Source organism: Nyctereutes procyonoides, unplaced genomic scaffold (assembly GCF_905146905.1).
Source record: "Nyctereutes procyonoides isolate TBG_1078 unplaced genomic scaffold, NYPRO_anot_genome, whole genome shotgun sequence".
Taxonomy (NCBI): Eukaryota; Metazoa; Chordata; class Mammalia; order Carnivora; family Canidae; genus Nyctereutes; species Nyctereutes procyonoides.
Window position 1 is genome coordinate 13,589,452 of NW_026575024.1, and position 20,777 is coordinate 13,610,228.

The window sequence follows — 20,777 nt, forward strand, 5'->3', positions numbered from 1 at the left end:
CGCCGGGAGCCCGATGCGGGACTTGATCCCGGGACTCCAGGATCACGTCCTGGGCCAAAGGCAGGCGCTAAACCGCTGAGCCACCCAGGGATCCCTGCTAGTGCATTTTAGATGCTTGATTACCATCTGATGGAAAATGCCCCACTCCAGTTGTTGGTAATATGAACAACTGAATTCCTGAGTATAAATCTGAGCCCATGTGATTTTACTACTACTACTAACACTATTATGTGCTATATAAGTTGGGATGCTTTTGGTTGCAAATTAGTAAGGAAGAACCAACTCAAAATATTTAGACCATAAGGACATTTGTTAATTCACACAATAAGTTTAACCTATGTTTCCAAAACAGTTGTCCTTTTAAGAATTGATGCTGTATCAATGGGAATCTTCTACTTTCAGTCTGTGCACTATTGCCTATAAATGAAACCAAATGAAAGAGTCTAAAGATGGAGAGAAAGAGACTGAATTAAAAAAAATTAAAGCCATATCTTGAATTCTGCATTTGAGATGGGTGTATATGTGTGTGTGTGGGGGGGAGGGGTCTGAGGCCACATATCCCTAAACTTGTTAGTTAAGTAAGCCAAAGAATTGCTTTTTTTTTTTTTTTTTTTTTTTGGTTTTGCTTAAGCCACTTTATTGTGTTTCTGTCCTTTGCAACTGAAAGAAATTCCAATGGTGGCTCTGACTTCTAAAGCCCTTGGATAGGTAGATACCTTCAGCCCCAGAGGTCCACCTGAGGACTTCGTTGGGTCTCTGTCCTTCGGCTGGGCTGGTCAGGAAGTTCTGGAGTCATGCTCAGACTTCTGGAAGGCCAAGGGCTCTGGTTTGTGAGTGCTGAACAGTCCAGTTATTCTACTTCTAAGGTTGTTTTCAAGAGCTGCAAGGTACTCCTGAGGGAACAGTGAAGATTAAGCAGCTTGGGGCCAGTGAATCTTAACTCTCCACCACCCATCCATCCATCATCTGTTCCTCTATCCATCCACCCACCACCCATCTATAACCCGTCTACTATCTGTGTGACCGACCAACTGACCTTTCCTTCCTTCCTTCCTTCCTTCCTTCCTTCCTTCCTTCCTTCCTTCCTTCCTTCCTTCCTTCGTGTCATATCTGTATTAGACTGTTATGGGCAGTGAATATACAGATCGAGGAAGACGCTGTCCTCAACCACTGGGAACTCTGAGTGCTCTAGAATTCAGGCTAACACACTTACCTAACGGACTCTGGACTCCTAGCTTCCATCAGAACCAGCTTTGGACATTTAGTCATCACAACAGAAAAGTAGCTGACCACCTGGGTAGTTCATTTCAAGATTAAGGGTAGGTCTATCTTGTTTCACCCAAACCCCCTCTGTGTGGATGGTTGAAAGTCTACTGGTGTCTCTAATGGACACCTCCTAAAACAAGTTAAGGAAGCCTCAAGAGTGGTCATAAAATAGTGACACCCTACCCCACTTCAAAATGTAAACGTGGTTTTATTTAATGCCTTTTATCCGTCACAAAGTACCACCTCCTCCCTGGGGTCCCCTCTTCCTAGAAAACAAGATGGCAGCATAAGGCACGTGCACTGTCCACAAGACGTCAGCTTAGGTCCTTAAAAACAAAAGTAAGCAATAGTCTTCCCATCAGCCCCGAATCGCCTCCCTCACCAATTGTTCAAAGAATGATTGTCCCCCCAAAGCACAACTTGGAGCAGGGAGTGCTTAAATTAGGACTGCACCACCCCACATGCCAGTTTAGAAAACAAAACCAAACCAACGACTAAGAAAACCAACAACACAGGTACGAGAGCATAATACCGGAGTAATGAGATTAGTCCATAAATTAAAAAGGAAAAAAAAAACAAAACACAATCCAGGCCTGTTCCCTCCTCCGCACCAGCCCTCCCCCAAATCAGCAATTCCTCCCTTTTGTCCTGTGAGTCTTGTAGAAAAGCCTGGACTCCGAGCCAGCCCTCTTCTCCGAAGTTAAATATTCCAAAGCCACCGTGGGGTACTCCGCGTCTCAGGACCCGCGCTTGGACTAAAGGGACAGCTGCTGAGATGGTCGCCAGGCATGTCCTCTCGGCTGCAGGGACCCTGCCCGGGGTCCAGCGTCTGGCGGGAGGCGGGGAAGGCGAGGGCCTGGGTGGCGGGAGGGCAGGTGGCGAGGCCGTGGGTTCTGCTATAAATACTCGAGCTCCAGGGCGTGCCTCAGCGCCTCCAGGTCGGCGTGGCAGGATATCCGCCAGAAAGGCATGTTGTGCTGGAACACAGAGCACCCGCCGCAGGGTCAGGGCCCGCAGCGTGCCCCCTGCGGGCCGCCCCGGCCCAAAAGTTAGAGCCTTCGGCGATGTCCACCGAGGCAGCGGGGCCCGCGGGCATGTCCCAACCTCGAGGCACACCCCTCTCTGGCCAGCGCCCACCGATCCGGCCCCACTGTTGTCTCTGCCCCCAGAGCTCGTGCTGCCTGGCTCGTCCCTCCCCGCCTGGTTCATCCCTCCCCACCTGGTTCATCCCTCCCTGCCTGGTTCATCCCTAGGTGCTTGGTTCATCCCTTGCTGACTGGCTCATCCCAAGGTGCTTGGTTCATCCCTAGGTGGCTGGTTCATCCTAGGCACCTGGTTCATCCCTTGCTGACTGCTCATCCCAGGTGCTGGTTCATCCCTAGGTGGCTGGTTCATCCCTAGGCACCTGGTTCATCCCTCGCTGCCTGGTTCATCCCTAGGTGCTTGGTTCATCTCTAGGTGGCTGGTTCATCCCTCGCTGCCTGGTTCATCCCTCCCCACCTGGTTCATCCCTCGCTGCCTGGTGCACTGTTTGACCCTCTCCCCTCCTTCGGGAAGGCCTTAGGTCTTAGGGGGTGCCCTGACACAGGATGAAATCAGGTAGTGAGAAAGTCCTTCCTTCTTAAAAAGTTGTCCTTGATCCCACTACTTGGAGAAGAAAGCCTCAGCCTGGTGCTCGCGTGTCCTTCACCCTCCTAACATTTGCTAAGCTCCATCTCAACACACAGAGCTGGTCCCAGCCAGCGTGGGGCAGGCAGGCCACGGTGGACCCACAGTGGTTTGCTTTCCTGCGAAAACATTTCCTGTGAAATGGGGATCCTGTTTGCCGTAGACAGCTGCTGCGGCTTTTCGTGGTGCGTGGCCACCTGCTAAGGGCTGCTATTAGGATTATGTCGAGGGGCCCGTGGACGCGAGGGGGCTGGAATGAACAGCCACAGCCACGAGTACGTGCGGAGTGCCGTGGCCCGTGTGCATGTGCACGTGTGCAGGACTGGGGGTGGGGAAAGGTGGCCTAGTTTGGATTTCCCTGTGTCAGCCTGTGATACCCAGTGTTTCGTTTCGATTGATTGATTGATTGAAGACAGAGGGTGCATACGAGGGCAGGGGGTATGGGGCGGGGCAGAGGGAGAAGCAGACTCCTCGCTGAGCCAGGATCTTGACATGGGGCTTGATCCCAGGACCCTGAGATCCTGACCTGAGCTGAAGGCAGACGTGTCACTGACGGAGCCACCCAGGGGCCCCTATACCCACTGTTATAAATAATTGTCTCTTAAATCCATCGCTGGGGAGCCAGTCCCTGTGCTAGCGCTTTCTGTTTCCCATCTCGCTGAATTGCCAAAACAAAAACACAACCACCTTTTTCAAATGGGGATGAGAGAGAGAAGCAAGAGAATGGATTTCAGCAGAGTTCAGTCACCGACCAGCCATGCCCCCTGATCATAGTCCTCACATCTGGGGAGGGCGTGCTGTGCGCCAGGCACCGTGCTCACGGGGCCCCCCCACGTGACCTCTAACCTGGCCTCCGATCCTCAGGGAGACACTCTGTTCTTAGGGCACAGATGAGGGCACCGAGCCACAGAGAGGTCATGTCAGGCTCCAGAGAAGCAAGCTGGCTGCATTTTTATCAACCGGAAAATCGAACCATTGGCTGAAGCTGTTGCCTGCCCAGTACCACCTTCCCTTCTTTCTTGCTTCCCGAAATTGGCATTTGGCAGCTCTGTGCCCAGACCTAGGGGATGAGCTATGATCGGCTAAGTGAGCTGTGACAACCCCAGCCCTGTGTGCCAGGGATGTGTCCTGTATCCCTCCTGACTTGTGACCTACCTACTGAAGCCAATGAGGAAGGTGGTGAGGGACGTCTGGGAAAGGTTTTCCTCCAGGATGAGAGGGAGGCGCCTGAGGAGAGAACCCCTTACTTTTCCCTTCCTGTTTGGATGCTGTCATGTTAGCATGTGATGCCTGGGGCTGTGGCAGCCTTTTTGAGAGCACGAGGCAACAAACCAGAAAATAAAAAGCCAAAGATGGTTAAAAAGGTAGGACAAAATAATAGAAAGGGATGCTCAGTGAATTTCTGACCCACTGAAACCACCTAGGGTACAAATAATCTTATTAGGTGAGCAAGTGTTTTACTCAGCATTATATAGGCTTTCTGTGACCTGCAGATAAAAGATACTGAGCCTCCGTGAGACAGTCATTGGCCTTAAGTTGTCATCTGGTGCCTGGAGTTTGGCCCCCTGAGGTTTCAGTCCACAGGCTAGAAACTATGCAGGCATCCTTTTGGCTCCTGAAACATGTCATATCCTTTCCTGCCTCTGGGAGCCCCACACTTAATATCCTGCCAACTCTTCATACAACTGTTTACCTTTACATTTCTGGTCTATGGTAGGCAGAGTAACAGCACCCCCCCAAGATACCCCTCTGATCCCTAGAACCTTGAATAAAGGGATTTTGTAGATGTGATTAAGTGAAGGCTCTTGGGATGGGGGGGGGGTGATTATCCAGAGGGCAGGGACTTTGATGTGCACAGCTGTGTGCTGGTGGAGCCTCCTGCACAGGTGGTACGCACACACAGCGCCCCCCTTCACCCCCGGAGTCCCAGAGAAGAAATCCACAGATACGAAATGAACAAGATGGTTTTGTGTTGTGTGAGGACCATGAAGGAGGCAGGGAGGCAGGGCAGAAAGCAGCTCAGAAGGGTGTCTGTTCTGATAGCGGGCTTGGGGGAAGGCCTCCCCAGAGGGTGACAGTTAAGCAGGCCCCAGAGAGCAAAAGGGAGGTGCAAACCTGTGTGTGTGTGTGTGTGTGGGGGGGGGGTGATGGAGGCAGAAGACAAAGCAAGTGCAAAGGCCCTGAGGACAGTTTGAGCTTAGAATGTCGGGTTCACTGCTGCACTGCATGGCTCCTGGCACAGAGTAGGTGCCCAAGAAACACACAGGGACGGGATAAAGAGGAAGGGAGAGGGGAGAAGAGGGAAGGCGGGCTCCTGAAGACCTCAGTGAACACATCTTTTTCTCTTTCGCTCAAGGGAAGCAGCATACTATCCCTCATGGGCAACGGATGCCATTTCTTTAATGCCTTCCAGCTCCCCCACCTCTCCTCACCCCAGCCAAACCTTCCTTTCTCTGCAAAGATGGATTTTGGTTCCTGCCTGGCCAATCCTGTCCCCCCTATAAAGAGTGTAATTCATTTTTCTGGGAGGAAATGAGCAATCGTGGAAGAGAATGTCTCAGCCACCTCCATCCCAGGCCTAAAGCACAGGTGGATTTATCACTTGTGGAGAGGTGGAGACAAATGACCCACTAAAATGGAGATATTAACAACACTGGCAGCCCAAACAGTCAAAGCCCCTTGTCCTGTCGCCGTATTTCATGCTGCTCAGGTGTCCAGCAGCCTGGGCTAATGACTCCCATCCATCAGGCCGGGAGAGTGGCTGGTGCACAGCATTTCTCGCTAATGGGCTGGGGCCGCTGCTTCAGATAGTCGCAGAGGTTTCTAGGGGAGCTCAGTGTATGATGGGGGTGTGTGTGCCCTGGTCTTCTTCGGTAGACTCCCACCCTTGCCGGACCAGCTCAGGGGTGAGGACAGAGTGAATCTCCCAGGTCCACCTCCTTCCTGCTTGGTAGTTGGAGCAAAACGCACATTAGTTTGCATGTACCCGCTCTGTGACCCGAGGTACATCAATGAACCTCTCTGAGTCTCAGCTACATCCTCTATAAAATAAAGCCAGTGATACCCACTCTGCAGGGGGTGGTTTGAGGAGTTCAATAAAATGATGCTGCCAGGAATGGAGAGGGGTGGTAAGGGCAGGTGGTGAGGTCAGACTCCCCTAGGTGCCAGTGACAGCCCTGCCACATGCCAGCGGTGATGGAGACTGCCAGTCACCTCCCACATCCCTTCCCCCCCTTCTGTCTCAGAAGCAGCCCCCGTTTTTCTCAGCTGAGTACCTGGTGGCTGAGAATAGAGGCAACATCTCCCAGCCAGCGCCGCAGCAGGGCGTGACCATGTGATCCAGGTCTGGCTGCTGGGACCTGAGCAGTGGTGATGCCCCTCTGTATCACCTGTGCCCTTAAAGGGATGAGGTTTCCTTACCCTTTCCCCTCCCAGTGGCCGCAGTGCAGACCTGGGGGTGCTAGGGGGGCTACAGGCAGAGCAACAAGGCGGAAGGAGCCAGGGGCCCTGGGGTCCCAGCAGGGAGAGACCTCTCTGCTGCCAGCATCTCTGGCGACCCCAACCCCACTCCGCTGAACCCGGATAGACACCCTCCCGCCCAGCCCCTGCTGGAGACCACCCACTCCACCCCTGTGCCCTGCTCAGTAAGGTGCGTCTCCCGTGCTCTGAGCAGCCGAGACATTCAGGTGAGTTTTCACTGTCTGTGCAAATTACCATTCAGATTTTCTTTCCCGCTGGTTCTACAGGAGGGAGAAGCTCCTCTGGACTTCTAGACTCCCCGATCCCACTGTCCTGGGCAGTGCTAACAGAGGCTCGGGCTCTGAGGACACTGCGCAGGGTCCCTGTGCTCAGCCCTGGGTGCATATTCCCCCAAAGTTGTTACGGGTGAGGAAGAGCTGCTCAGAGTGGGGGCAGAGTGAGGGTTCAGGGTAAAATGTGCACATCGGGGTCTCCTCTTTCTGTGGGAGCAGGGCTGGCGGTAGTGGGAGGCCAGGGCAGAGCCTGGTCCGCCCAGACGGGGAGCTCAGACTACCCATTCTCAAAGGGGGAATAGCCTGGCCCCTAGGGTCACTGTGGAAATTTCTAGCGGTGTGAATTTTGAGTCCTAATGATTTGGGGGCACTGCCGGTGGGGGCAGGTGTCCTGCCTCATCTCTTGGTTCCTCCCTCAGACTGCCTTCCCTCTAAAATCTACTTGGCTCACTCCCTCACCTTCTCCTCTCCTTGCTCAGAGGTCACCCGGCAGCGAAGCCTACCTTGACCACTGTGTACACTGGCAACTGCCCCGCCCCCACGGTCCCAGCTGTTCCCGGTCCCTGCTTTATGGTCCTCCAGAGCTCTGGTCACCACCTCACACAGGTTACACTCGTGTTTATTGCCTGCTCCCAAGCTGGAACTGAGGGAGGGGTGAGGGCCTCTCCCTTCTGCTCACTGCAGGCTCCCCAGCACCTGGGACAACCTCGGGTACATAGTAGATGGAGCTTTCCCACTAGCTGGAGTGTCTGCGATTAAGACCCCAATCACAGGGGCGCCTGGGTGGCTCAGTGGTTGAGCATCTGCCTTTGGCTCAGGTCGTGATCCTGGGGTCCTGGGATCGAGTCCTGCATCTGGCTCCCCGTGGGGAGCCTGCTTCTCCCTCTGCCTGTGTCTCTGCCTCTGTGTGTCTCTCATAAATTAATATCTTTTTTTTTTTTTTTTTAAAGAGCCCAATCCTATAGGCCCTGAAGAAAGAAAACAGCGGGAGGAGGGAGTTCCAGGCAGGCCTGTGTCACGGGGAGACCCAGTGGTAGCTGATCAGGGATTCTTGCCTCAGAAATGTTGCTAGAACCTGAGGCCTAAAGGGTGGAGTCTGGGGGAGCTGGGAGAGGAGGAGCCTTGCAGGTGGCCGAGGCCTTCTAGCTCCGCCCCCAGGCCCTCTCCGGGGACCCTCAGGGCCCTCCCTCTTTTTTCAGGCTCTGTCCCCTGAGACTCTAAACATTTCTGCATTTCTCTGGAATCTGTCGCTGGGGATCGAAGGGGGAAACCAGGTCCTCCCAATTAAGCTCTGTGACATTAACAATCCACTTCCCAGGCCTCGGGGTGGGGGGTGGCAGGCTCTCTGGGATGCTGTTGACAGGTCCAGACCCAGGACTTTGGCAGCTGTTTCTTTTCCAAGAGCAGAGCTGCGGCCACCAGAACCCCCTGCCCCTCTGCTCATGGGCCCGAGATCACAAGTGCAGGATTTTCTTTCTCATTAGCTTAATGCTGTCTTTATTAACTGGGAAGGGTTCCTGGAACATATGATCAGTGAGCATGAAATAAAGCGCACACACGTGCACCAGCCCCCCACCGGCCTGCCCTGACAGAGTGTCTCCGGGCTCCCAAGCAGTTGTCCTAGAAAAAATCCAGGGCTACCAGAGGCGGCAGCCAAAGGCACCGAGGGGGATTTGCAGAAGGAAATTACTCAGGATGCTTCTGCAATTGCAAATGGGAAGGGCCCCGGGAGCTAAGGGCTGGGAAGGAGGGGACCCAGCCAGGGCCGGGCGGGGGGGGGGTGGGGGTGGAGGAAACCCGGGAAAGAGCCCAGGAAACCCATGAGACAGGCTCGAGAGAAGCAGCACGGCCCAGGGATGGAAGCATTACCTTCTTTGCCCCCTGCTCCTCTTCGACGCCGTCACCGATCACGATGTAGACGGCTTTTCTGCCGAATCTCTGCATTATCCTCTCAAAACAGCTCTCCTTTCCTGCACATGCAAGAAGGGAAGAAAGAAAAGATGCTTGCTGAGCGCCCCGACTGCGGGCACTGGCACCCACTGACCAAGTGTTTGCCTGGCCATCCTCCTAATCTTTTCATCCTCAAGCACACGAGTGTCTCCGGTGGGGACTGTCGCCCTCCCCACGTGAGGGGGGACAGTGGGGTTTGCCCATGGGGACACAGAAGAGGCAGCACGGGGGGGCCTGGAGCTGACTCCCGAGGCAATGCAGCCGGCTGGGGTGGGGGCGCCAGACCCTCGTCACAGTCGAGGACACCAGGCTCCGCGAGAGCACGTGATTCAGGAGGCACAGGTGCCAGGATTCCCACGTCCACAGGTGGCAGCCTGGTGACACACCTGGCTCTTGGGGTGACTCCCCTGTTTTTTTTTCTTGCTTCCCACTGATGACCACCCCTTCGTGTTTTCCTCCTTCCCAGTTGTGTGGGCGGCAGCGTAAATCTAAACACACTGGATTCAGATCTTAGCTCATCCGGATGGTGTCGGCAAGTGAAGTAACAGAAAGGGAACCGGCAGTGCTAACAGGAGTGATCACTCTCTGACTTAAGCACTCCGCTGGCATTGGGATTTCTCCGCCTCCCCGTTACTGGCAAGTGGGGCTGGGTGAGTCTTCGCCGCGGGGGCTGCCTCGATCCCTGGGGACGTTTGGTGGCATCCCTGGTCTCCACCCTGGAGATGCCCGTAGCACGTCCTCCAGTTGGTACACAAAAGAATGTCTCCAGGTGTTGCCAAATATCTCCTGGGAGGCAAAAGGCTTCCCCACGCTGTTGGGAAACACTGACATTATTCATTTACTGTCATCACTGCAATCCTTATGAAATTGCCATTAATAGAATTCCCATTTTAGAGATAAACAGGCTGGCGGAGTGCCCCGAAGACGAGCGGAGGAGTAGCAGCAATAGTAGTTATAATAAAACAGCTCTTATTTTTGAGCACTTGTGCTCTGCTGGGAACTTGCACTATTCCCCTTTGTCATATGTTTGGAGGTATTTTGATCATCCTTTTTTTTTTTTTAAGAGATTTTATTTATTCATGAGAGACACAGAGAGAGACAGAGACATAGGCAGAGGGAGAAGTCGTCTCCCTGTGGGGAGCCCAATGCAGGACTCGATCCTGGGACCCTGGGATCCTGCCCTGAGCCAAAGACAGACGCTCAACCCCTGAGCCACCCAGGCATCCCTTAATTATCCAATTTTACAGGCACAGAGAGGTGAAGTCATTTGCCTGGGGCACTCAGCTAGGGAGCACAGTTCAGGATTCGAACCTAGGCTGCCCCAGTTGCTTGAGCTCTGAGCTACTCTGTTCTACTGCTCTAGGTAGGACTCAGCCCTGCCGTAGACCATCCCTTCCTCTGTGTTCGCTTTCTCCTCTGTGAAGAGGAGCTGTGGCCAGGTCGAGCTGCGAATCCTATCTTCTGAGAGCAGAATTATGGTACTACAGGGCAGCCCTGGTGGCACAGCGGTTTAGCGCTGCCTGCAGCCCGGGGTTTGATCCTGGGGACTCTGGATCGAGTCCCACATCGGGCTCCCTGTGTGGAGCCTGCTTCTCCCTCTGGCTATGCCTCTGCCCCCCCCCCCCACCGCCCTCTCTCTGTGTCTCTATGAATAAATAAAATCTTTAAAACAAACAAACAAAAAAGATTAAAAAAAAAAAGAATTATGGCACTACACCTTGCAAAGCCTTGCACTACAGCATGTGGAGCCTCCCTACTCCCTACTCCACTGATGTTGGGTGGGCCATGTGACTTGCTTTGACCGATATGGAATGCTAGGGACCTGCCGTGGGTGGTGTGGCTCGGCTCCCTTCACTTCTGCCTCTGTTATGGGAAGAATGTGCCCCTGATGGCCACAGTGAGTGACGATCCCCCAGTGAGAGGATCTATAGAACAGGGCAGAACCTGGAGGCAGCCCTCGCAGAGTGTGGACTGCCCACGCCTGTGAGCGAGAAGTAAACACTGTAAGCCACTGAGTGTTTGTTATGCAGCATTATCAGAGCAAAAACCTGACTACTGAAAAAAATTATGCTTTTCAAGTTAAAACAGGGAGCTGGAGGCCAAATTTCTGTGCAGTCTCAAATTTGATTGCCCTCAGTTAGTTGACCACCAGGCTACCGAAGTGAGAAACAAGTTGCTCTAACATTTCCCTGATAGAAACAGGATCAGGGGGACACCTGGGGGGCCCAGTGGTTTGGCGCCTGCCTTCGGCCGAGGGCATGTTCCCAGAGTCCCAGGATCGAGTCCTACATCGGGTTCCCTGCGTGGAACCTGCTTCTCCCTCTACCTGTGTCTCTGCCTCTCTCTCTCTTTCTCTCTCTGTGTCTCTCATGAATAAATAAATAAATAAAATCTTAAAAAAGAAACAGAATCAGGGGTGCCTGGGTGGCTCGGTCAGTTAAACATCTGCCTTTGCCTCTGGCTGTGGTCCTGGGGTCCTGGGATCGAGTCCTGTGTCAGGCTCCTTGTTCAGTGGGGAGTCTGCTTCTCCCTCTGCCCCTCCCCTCTGCTCTTGTTCTCTCTCTCTCTCAAAAAAAAAATAAATAAATAAAATCTTAAAAAAAAAGAATCGATGGGCTGCATGACAATATTTGATGTGCCTGGGTTACAGATTCCTTTCTTGCAAAAGCTACAGAAAAAAAAAAGGTGCTGTTAAATGAAACTTTGCTTTAAAACTTTTATGATAAGACTGAGTGGAGTCTTTGCTGTGTTCATGGTCACTGTGAGTTTTCCATACTTATCTGGCCACTGACTGGATCCTTTGTTCAGGAATTCTCTTTCAGACGTGACATCCTAGACCAGAGTTTCTCAAACAAACCAGTTTCTCAAACATTCCTGAACAACTGTGACCAAATCTGGGAACCAATGTTATGTAATCTTTAAAAAAAAATCAACTCACACTTCTAGTTTTACTTAAATGAATTCATTTAAATACAGAAGAGAATTACTGTATTAAAAAGAACACCAGTGGGATCCCTGGGTGGCGCAGCGGTTTAGCGCCTGCCTTTGGCCCGGGGCGCAATCCTGGAGGCCCGGGATCGAATCCCACATCGGGCTCCCGGTGCATGGAGCCTGCTTCTCCATCTGCCTGTGTCTCTGCCTCTCTCTCTCTCTCTCTCGGTGTGACTATCATAAAAAAAAAAGAACACCAGTCACCCCCATCAGGACAGTTATCATCAAAAAAAGAGAGACCAGAACAGGTGTTGGTGAGGATGTGGAGAAACTGGAAGCCTTGTGCACTGTTGGTGGGAATGCACAATGGTGCAGCTGCTACAGAAAACAGTACGGCACTTCCTCAAAAAATGAAAAATAGAATTACCCTCCGATCCACCAATTCCACCACTGGATATTTATCCCAGAGAATTGAAAGCAGAGTCTTGAAGGGGTATTTGTACACCCATGTTGACAACAGCATTGTTTTACAATAGCCAAGAGGTAGAAGCAACCCACGTATCTATGGACAGATCCATGGATAAACAAAATGTAGCGTAAATATATAACGGACTACTTGTTACTCAGCCTTAAAGAGGAAGGGAATCTGACACATACTACAACATGGATATGACCCTTGAGGACATCATGTTAAGTGAAATAAGCCAGTCACAAAAAGACAAATATTATATGATTCCACTTACACGAGGTCCCCAGAGCAGTCACATTTGTAGAAACAGGAAGTAGAAGGGTGGTTGCCAGGGGCTGAGGGCAGGGAGGAATGGGGAGTTCCTATGTAATGCAGACTTAATTTTAGTTCTAGAGATGGAAAGAGTTCTGGAGGTGGATGGTGGGGATGGTGGCACAACGATGTGAATGTGGCTAAGGTGGTAAATTTCATGTTATGTGTATTTTACTATAATTAAATATAAAAAATATTTTAAAAAGAGGTTCTAAATAAGCCTGCAGAGGCACATGACCACAGTGTGCAGAAAGAAAATGACAGGCTCATCAGCTCCTGTTGCAGAAACTCTAAGGGCCATCTGGGGCCTGAATTTCATGATTTTAAAATTTAAAAATCTAATGGCACTTTTCTGTAATGTTCAGGCCTAGAACTTCAGTAAAGGCAAAAAATGTTCTGGGAAAATGCTTCCAAAGTAATATATGTATATATTATATAATATATATTTATTTATATTTATTATTTATATATTATTTATATATGTATAATATATATTTATTTCAGAAAAAAACAAGGGTAAAAATTTCCAATTAAAAACCTCTTAACTGGGACACCTGCATGGCTCGGGTTGAGCATCTGCCTTTGGCTCAGGGTGTGATCCTGGGGTCCTGCAATCGAGTCCTGCATCAGGCTCCCCACAGGGAGCCTGCTTCTCCCTCTGCCTAGGTCTCTGCCTCTCTGTGTGTGTCTCTCATTAATAAATAAATAAAATCTTTAAAAAAAAGCAACCTCTTAACTAACTAGATTTATTTTGCATTATTATACAGTTTTAGGTGATGTAAGAATAAAAAACCCAGTTCCCCACCTCCCCCAAACCAATATGACTAGCTCTGCTGATAAATGGTGCTGTTCATTTCTAGTTATTAAATTCTCTTATCTGATGGAAGCTCTGAAGCCTAAGGCTTGTTCTCTTTGTTAATAAGGGAGATTATTAAGCATTAAGGGATATGTCAAAGCAGTATAACACTAAATTGAGAGTCTCTCCTTAAAAAAGAATGAAAAAAAAAAAAACCAAACCATTTTTCTCTCTGTATGGTTCAAGGTTATTTGACGACTTGTACCACCTAAATTAAAATCACCTCATGTGCCATGCTGTGGTGGAAACTATTTTAGTAATAGAATTCCATGACTTACCTGGGTTTGAGACACTTAGCTATGGACTACATTTCCCAGCCTCCCTTGCAACTAGTTGTGGCCATGTGACTAAGCTGGGGCCAATAGGAGGTGAACAGAAGTGCCAGGTATCCCCTCTTGAGTCTTGGCTTTAAAACATTGGACCCGTATTACTCCTTCCTCTTTCCCCACTTCCTATAAGCCTGAATGACAGTGTGGCAGGATTTGGATTTGACCACACATGTAAGAAAAAAACCACCAGGGATGGTGGAAAAATAAGATGGGAAGGACCTGGGATCCTGGGTGTATTTGAGTTGTCCCACTAGCCTGGATCACCCACCTCTGATCCGTGGACACGTGAGGGGGAAATAAGCTTTGATTCTGATGTGAGCCCTTGTATTTGGGGTGTGCTTGTTATAGCAGCTTTGCAGGTATCCTAACTAATACCTACACTTTATAAAACTACGGAACTAACCACTTCCTTTGGAAGCTGAGGTTGAAGCGAGTGGCTTGTGGGATTCTTTCGGGGATCTGAGTCATGCCCATGGACAAGTTGTTTAGCTTCCCCAGAGCCGCCTTCCTTAAGCTTCCCAAACAAGGGTCGGAGAGCTAGGCCCACCCTCCCTCCCTGCATCACCCCAAGGTCTGCTTCTCCCTACCTGTCTTGGTTGCACTGTAGATGTTCTCAATAGGAAACACGGAGCCCAGTCCATACAGCAGGACTTTGGCCAGGGCAGGGATTAGTTGAGTGGTAGTGACCAGCACATTGACACAGTTTGGCCTGAGGACAAAGAAGATGGGGTCAGAGCACCAACCAACAGCCAGGCCAGGCCTCCTCACCCCGCAGCACGAGCCTGGAGCTGGCCAGAGTTCCAGTGGGGTTTGGAGGCTCTGGCTATGTCATCATCAGGAGAGGGTAGGGCCCAAAGATCCTTCAGCTGTTCCTCTTGTTTAAGCCTGAGGCTGCCTGGCATACTGAAACATAATACTGAAATATTACTCACAGTGTTAAAATGTAATGCTTATTTAAAACAAATGTTTCTTGCCAGGGCCCATATTTACACAGCTGCAGCCACTCAGTAAGATAAATGAGCAAATATGGATCAGGTGTAGGACAATAGGGAGCAGTGAGGACTAGGGTAAACTGGGGAACACCTGGAAGTTCTGATATTTTGACAGAACCTGGACACCTGGAGCCAGGGAGTCCCTTTCCCAATCTTCGGGACAAAGCGTGTATTAAAATAGGACACATGGGATCCCTGGGTGGTGCAGCGGTTTAGCGCCTGCCTTTGGCCCAGGCCGCGATCCTGGAGATCCGGGATCGAATCCCATGTCGGGCTCCCAGTGCATGGAGCCTGCTTCTCCCTCTGCCTGTGTCTCTGCCTCTCTCTCTCTCTCTCTGTGATGACTATCATAAATAAATAAAATAAAATAGGACACATCAGCAGGATGGGCTCATGGCTCATGGGCTACCATCTTGTAACCATTCATACGTTGGGTCGCAAGATTTTTGGAGGCTAGTGCAGAGAGTAATTTGTTCTCTGGCTCAGATGATCTTGTGTAAGAGCAAGAGGCAATTTCCTGGGAGGCCTGGAATGAAACTGGACCCTACTTGCCTCCTAAGTGCCTGCCAGGTGATCTGCGGCCTACTATAGTTAAAATGGTTTTCAGTGGGCTTTGTCGTGACTGGTGGGTGCTGTGGGCACAAGGGGATGGGACACATGGCCCTACGTACGAAGGTCTCTGGCTCTGTTGGACCCTGGTAAGTCTTAGCACCTGTTTGCCCAGCTGGGCTCCAAGCTGTCCCTGGTACTGTACTATGTAACACCTCCATGTTACCAAATTTCTGGAAAGTGTGCAAGAGAGGATTTGGAGGGTCCAGTTCTCCAGGTGTGGAAATGGAGGAGCTGCCGCCCTCGAATGGGAGCAAGTTCAGGGGCACAACGGAGAATGGGGGCTCCCACCTACCTGGAATTGATGAGGTTGAGTGCCTTCAGAGAGTGGGTCAGCCAGAGGTCGGTCAGCGCTTCCAGCTCGGCTCTGAGCTGTAGCCACGTCTCTCTTTTGGGAGCTCCTATCAAGCCTAGGGACAAGGGAAATAAAGACATGGTATTTATCATTTGAGAGGTCTGGGAGGTGGTTAGGGAGTCTAGCTACTGGTACCCTGATGTTTCAAATCAGATGATGACCAAGGTCAATGATATTCAGTGATTTTAATCTTATTTTAGGATTGATTGATCGATCATCCTATCCACTGATCGATCCATTCATCCACCCAACCCTCTATCCACCCATCTGCCAGCCCATCCCTCCCTCTGCCCACCCATCCAACAAATAATTTGGGAATGCCTTCTGTGTGTTCAGTATTGTAATAGGACAGATGAACACAGATGAACAGAAAATTATAAAGTTTATATTGTTACAGTGGAGACAAAAAAACGAATAATAAAATGACTAATCTTTATTGAGTGCTTACTATGTGTATGGCCCCCTGCTTTTAACACAATTTATTTCATTCATTTTCACGGAGACCCTAGAAATGGACACTCTTCTTTTTTTTAAAAAATTGAGATATAATTTCAGATAACATTGCGTAAGTCAGGTGGAGAAGCTGAGGCTTAGTGAGGTGGACGGGCTTGCTCACTGCAGGGAAGAAGTACGGAGACAGGTGTGGCACCCGGGCAGCAGACCTCCCCAGCCCACTCCATGGGGTCTCTGAACCTGACTGTCAGTTTCTCAGCCATCAAGGCCCTTAAGATCAAGTTCAGATTCCAGAGCCCATGCCCCAGCGCCTGCTTCGTTGCTTGTCTCATCTCTTGCCATTGCCCTGCTGTCCTTCCATTCCCACCCTAATGGCCTCCTCTTTGTCCCCTGATGCACCCAGTACGTTTCCATCTCGAGACCTTTGCACATCTCATCTCAGAGCCTGGAGCACCCTTTACTGTCTTACCTTCCCTTTTTGCCTAAATCCTTCATACTCAGTTTCAATGTCATTTCTTCTGGAAGGCCTATGCTGGCTCTACTTTGTACTCTCCCGACATGCACCTCTTCTTGATAGCTCTTGTCACAAATATGACTTCACACACATCTCTGTGATCATGCGTTTTTTTTTTTTTAATAAATTAATTTTTATTGGTGTTCAATTTACCAACGTACACAATAACACCCAGTGCTCATTCCGTCAAGTGTCCCCCTCCGTGCCCGTCACTCATTCCCCCCCACCCCCCGCCCTCCTCCCCTTCCACCACCCCTAGTTCATTTCCCAGAGTTAGGAGTCTTTATGTTCTGTCTCCCTTTCTGATATTTCCCACACATTTCTTCTCCCTTCCCCTATATTCCCCTTCACTATTATTCATATTCCCCAAATGAATGAGAACATACACTGTTTGTCCTTCTCCGATTGACTTACTTCACTCAGCATAATACCCTCCAGTTCCATCCACGTTGAAGCAAATGGTGGGTATTTGTCGTTTCTAATGGCTGAGTAATATTCCATTGTATACATAAACCACATCTTCTTTATCCATTCATCTTTCGATGGGCACCGAGGCTCCTTCCACAGTTTGGCTATTGTGGACATGGCTGCTAGAAACATCGGGGTGCAGGTGTCCCGGCGTTTCATTGCATCTGAATCTTTGGGGTAAATCCCTAACAGTGCAATTGCAGGGTCGTAGGGCAGGTCTATTTTTAATTCTTTGAGGAACCTCCACACAGTTTTCCAGAGTGGCTGCACCAGTTCACATTCCCACCAAAAGTGTAAGAGGGTTCCCTTTTCTCCGCATCCTCTCCAACATTTGTTGTTTCCTGCCTTGTTAATTTTCCCCATTCTCACTGGTGTGAGGTGGTATCTCATTGTGGTTTTGATTTGTATTTCCCTGATGGCAAGTGATGCAGAGCATTTTCTCATGTGCATGTTGGCCATGTCTATGTCTTCCTCTGTGAGATTTCTCTTCATGTCTTTTGCCCATTTCATGATTGGATTGTTTGTTTCTTTGGTGTTGAGTTTAATAAGTTCTTTATAGATTTTGGAAACTAGCCCTTTATCTGATATGTTATTTGCAAATATCTTCTCCCATTCTGTAGGTTGTCTTTGAGTTTTGTTGACTGTATCCTTTGCTGTGCAAAAGCTTCTTATCTTGATGAAGTCCCAATAGTTCATTTTTGCTTTTGTTTCTTTTGTTTTCGTGGATGTATCTTGCAAGAAGTTACTGTGGCCAAGTTCAAAAAGGGTGTTGCCTGTGTTCTCCTCTAGGATTTTGATGGAGTCTTGTCTCACATTTAAATCTTTCATCCATTTTGAGTTTATCTTTGTGTATGGTGCAAGAGAGTGGTCCAGTTTCATTCTTCTGCATGTGGATGACCAATTTTCCCAGCACCATTTATTGGAGAGACTGTCTTTCTTCCAGTGGATCGTCTTTCCTCCTTTGTCGAATATTAGTTGACCATAAAGTTCAGGGTCCATTTCTGGGTTCTCTATTCTGTTCCATTGGTCTATGTGTCTGTTTTTGTGCCAGTACCACACTGTCTTGGTGACCACAGCTTTGTAGTACAACCTGAAATCTGGCATTGTGATGCCCCCAGATATGGTTTTCCTTTTTAAAATTCCCCTGGTTATTCGGGGTCTTTTCTGATTCCACACAAATCTTAAAATAATTTGTTCTAAGTCTCTGAAGAAAGTCCATGGTATTTTGATAGGGATTGCATTGAACGTGTAAATTGCCCTGGGTAACATTGACATTTTCACAATATTAATTCTGCCAATCCATGAGCATGGAATATTTTTCCATCTCTTTGTGTCTTCCTCAGTTTCTTTCAGAAGTGTTCTATAGTTTTTAGGGTATAGATCCTTTACCTCTTTGGTTAGGTTTATTCCTAGGTATCTTATGCTTTTGGGTGCAATTGTAAATGGGATTGACTCCTTAATTTCTCTTTCTTCAGTCTCATTGTTAGTGTATAGAAATGCCATTGATTTCTGGGCATTGATGTTGTATCCTGCCACGCTACCAAATTGCTGTATGAGTTCTAGCAATCTTGGGGTGGAGGCTTTTGGGTTTTCTATGTAGAGTATCATGTCATCGGCGAAGAGGGAGAGTTTGACTTCTTCTTTGCCAATTTGAATGCCTTTAATGTCTTTTTGTTGTCTGATTGCTGAGGCTAGGACTTCCAATACTATGTTGAATAGCAGTGGTGAGAGTGGACATCCCTGTCTGGTTCCTGATCTTAGGGGAAAGGCTCCCAGTGCTTCCCCATTGAGAATGATATTTGCTGTGGGCTTTTCGTAGATGGCTTTTAAGATATCGAGGAAAGTTCCCTCTATCCCTACACTCTGAAGAGTTTTGATCAGGAATGGATGCTGTATTTTGTCAAATGCTTTCTCTGCATCTAATGAGAGGATCATATGGTTCTTGGTTTTTCTCTTGCTGATATGATGAATCACATTGATTGTTTTACGAGTGTTGAACCAGCCTTGTGTCCCGGGGATAAATCCTACTTGGTCATGGTGAATAATTTTCTTAATGTGTTGTTGGATCCTATTGGCTAGTATGATCATGCGTTTGATGTCTGCTTCAACCACTATGCCGTTTGCTCCATGAGGGCAGGGACCAAGCTGGTTTTGTTTGCCACCGCGGTACCAGCCCCTGGGAGGTACTACAGCAGTGTTTGTTCAAGGGAGAAGGAATTCATGCGGACAAAATGTTGCAGGTGGTCTCTGGTTTTCCTTCTCTCTGCACCTTCCCCACAGCCCCGGAGCAGGGGCCCTTAATAACAAAGCAAACCGTCAGGGGCACAATACCATAGTTTACAAGAGTCTCCCCACATGTACTGCCGTGGGTAGCTAGCTGGTCAACCTCTCCTACTTTGCACCTGCTAGAAGTACGCTCCAAGCTTCTGTCTGCTTGGTCCCTACCCTCAGCTCTTCCCCAGGCTCGGTCTCCTTCCCCAGATGGGAGCAACATTTAAGAAGTGCCCACTGTGGGGTGGCACATTTCTAAGCAACTCCCATATACCAATTCAAATTATCCTGACGTGTATCCTATGAATTGGGCAACATGATTATTCCCAGGTTACACCTGAGGAAACTGAGGCACAGAGGGGTTAAGTAACCTGCTCAGGGTTATAACAGGACGTGGCAGAGGGAGGTGTGAAATCAGGCAAAGGCCTCTTAACCCAGCCGTGCCTCCTGATGTTGACTTGTTAAGCCTTTTCTACCTTCATCCTGTATCTTGTGGATGTCTCTCTTCTGAGTGCAACTTCCAGAACCCTTGGGATCTTGGGGTGTGTGGCTGCCCACAGTGTCCTGCCAGGTGTGAGCTCCCCTCGCCTGCTGATACATCAGGCAATTTCCCCTCAGCTTAGGGGAGAGCAAAGCAGCCGGACAGAAGTCCCGTGTGTTTGCTGGGGCTTAACCTGGATGAGGAGTAGGTGGTCTCTGCTGGCCGGCTCCATCCCTGTCTCCTGCATTCCAGGCACACCTGCTCCCCTCCTCTGCCCACATAGGGGTGGGTGAGCAAGCAGGGATGACCCTGAAGCTCTCTCTTCACTCTCGCAGTCAGACTCGGGTGTGAGAGGCCACGGGGTGTGGGCAGAGGTGGTGAAGCGGCTGGCTGTGTGATGCCGGGCAGGTTACTGAAGGTCTCTGATCTCGCTTTCCACCTTTATACGACACAGCTGATAAAAGCACTTACCTCATGGGGATGTTATAAAGAGCAAATAAGATATTAGATGAAGAGCCCTGATAACAGAGCCTGGCAGACAGTAAGCGCTCAATAAACATTAGCTGTCGCGAGGACCGCATTAGGATGGCAGCCACGGACAAGACAGTCCCGAAGGACTGATGGTCTTTCTCGGGGGAGCAGCAGACACAGAAGAACCTGAAAGACTCCCAAGCAAGACTGAAAGGGACTAGTGAGGAATGTGAGCACCTACGGAGTCCCTGCTGCAGGCACACGGTTGTGATTTTTGTGCCCATTAACAACAGTTTCCGTAACCCAGGGAGCCAGAATTGTTCTTCTCCCCATTTCACAGATGTAGACACTGAGGCTCAGGGAGGTAGCTAGAAAGTGGAGGCACGGGGATGGGAAGTGGTTCCGTCCAGTCTGAGACCCTGAATTCTTCCTGGGACTCTTTCTGGGGCAGGGGGATGGAGCCCTTGGAGCTTTGGGGGCCAAGGGGCATATGGTGGACACCATCAGCTGCGGGCTCCGACCTGCCCTTTATGGGCCTGAGGCTGGTTCCACACACTGTGACAACCAACCCCCCCCAAATGCCTCCTGGGGGAGAGGCGGTATCATCACCTGTTAAGAACCCCCAGCTGC

General features: G+C 49.8%; 1 protein-coding gene across 2 annotated transcripts in view; it reads right to left on the reverse strand.

Moving 5' to 3' along the window:
• Nucleotides 1-1,454: 1,454 nt before the first annotated feature.
• Nucleotides 1,455-20,777, reverse strand: part of EYA2 (EYA transcriptional coactivator and phosphatase 2) — a 266,542-nt gene continuing 247,219 nt past the window's right edge. For both annotated transcript variants that reach the window (XM_055306442.1, XM_055306433.1), the window contains 4 exons: nt 15,430-15,544; nt 14,121-14,242; nt 8,556-8,656; nt 1,455-2,243 (listed from right to left, as the gene is read on the reverse strand). In XM_055306442.1, coding sequence (XP_055162417.1) covers nt 2,163-2,243; nt 8,556-8,656; nt 14,121-14,242; nt 15,430-15,544 — 419 coding nt within the window. In that variant the 3' untranslated portion in view covers nt 1,455-2,162. The remainder of the gene's footprint in view (nt 2,244-8,555; nt 8,657-14,120; nt 14,243-15,429; nt 15,545-20,777) is intronic.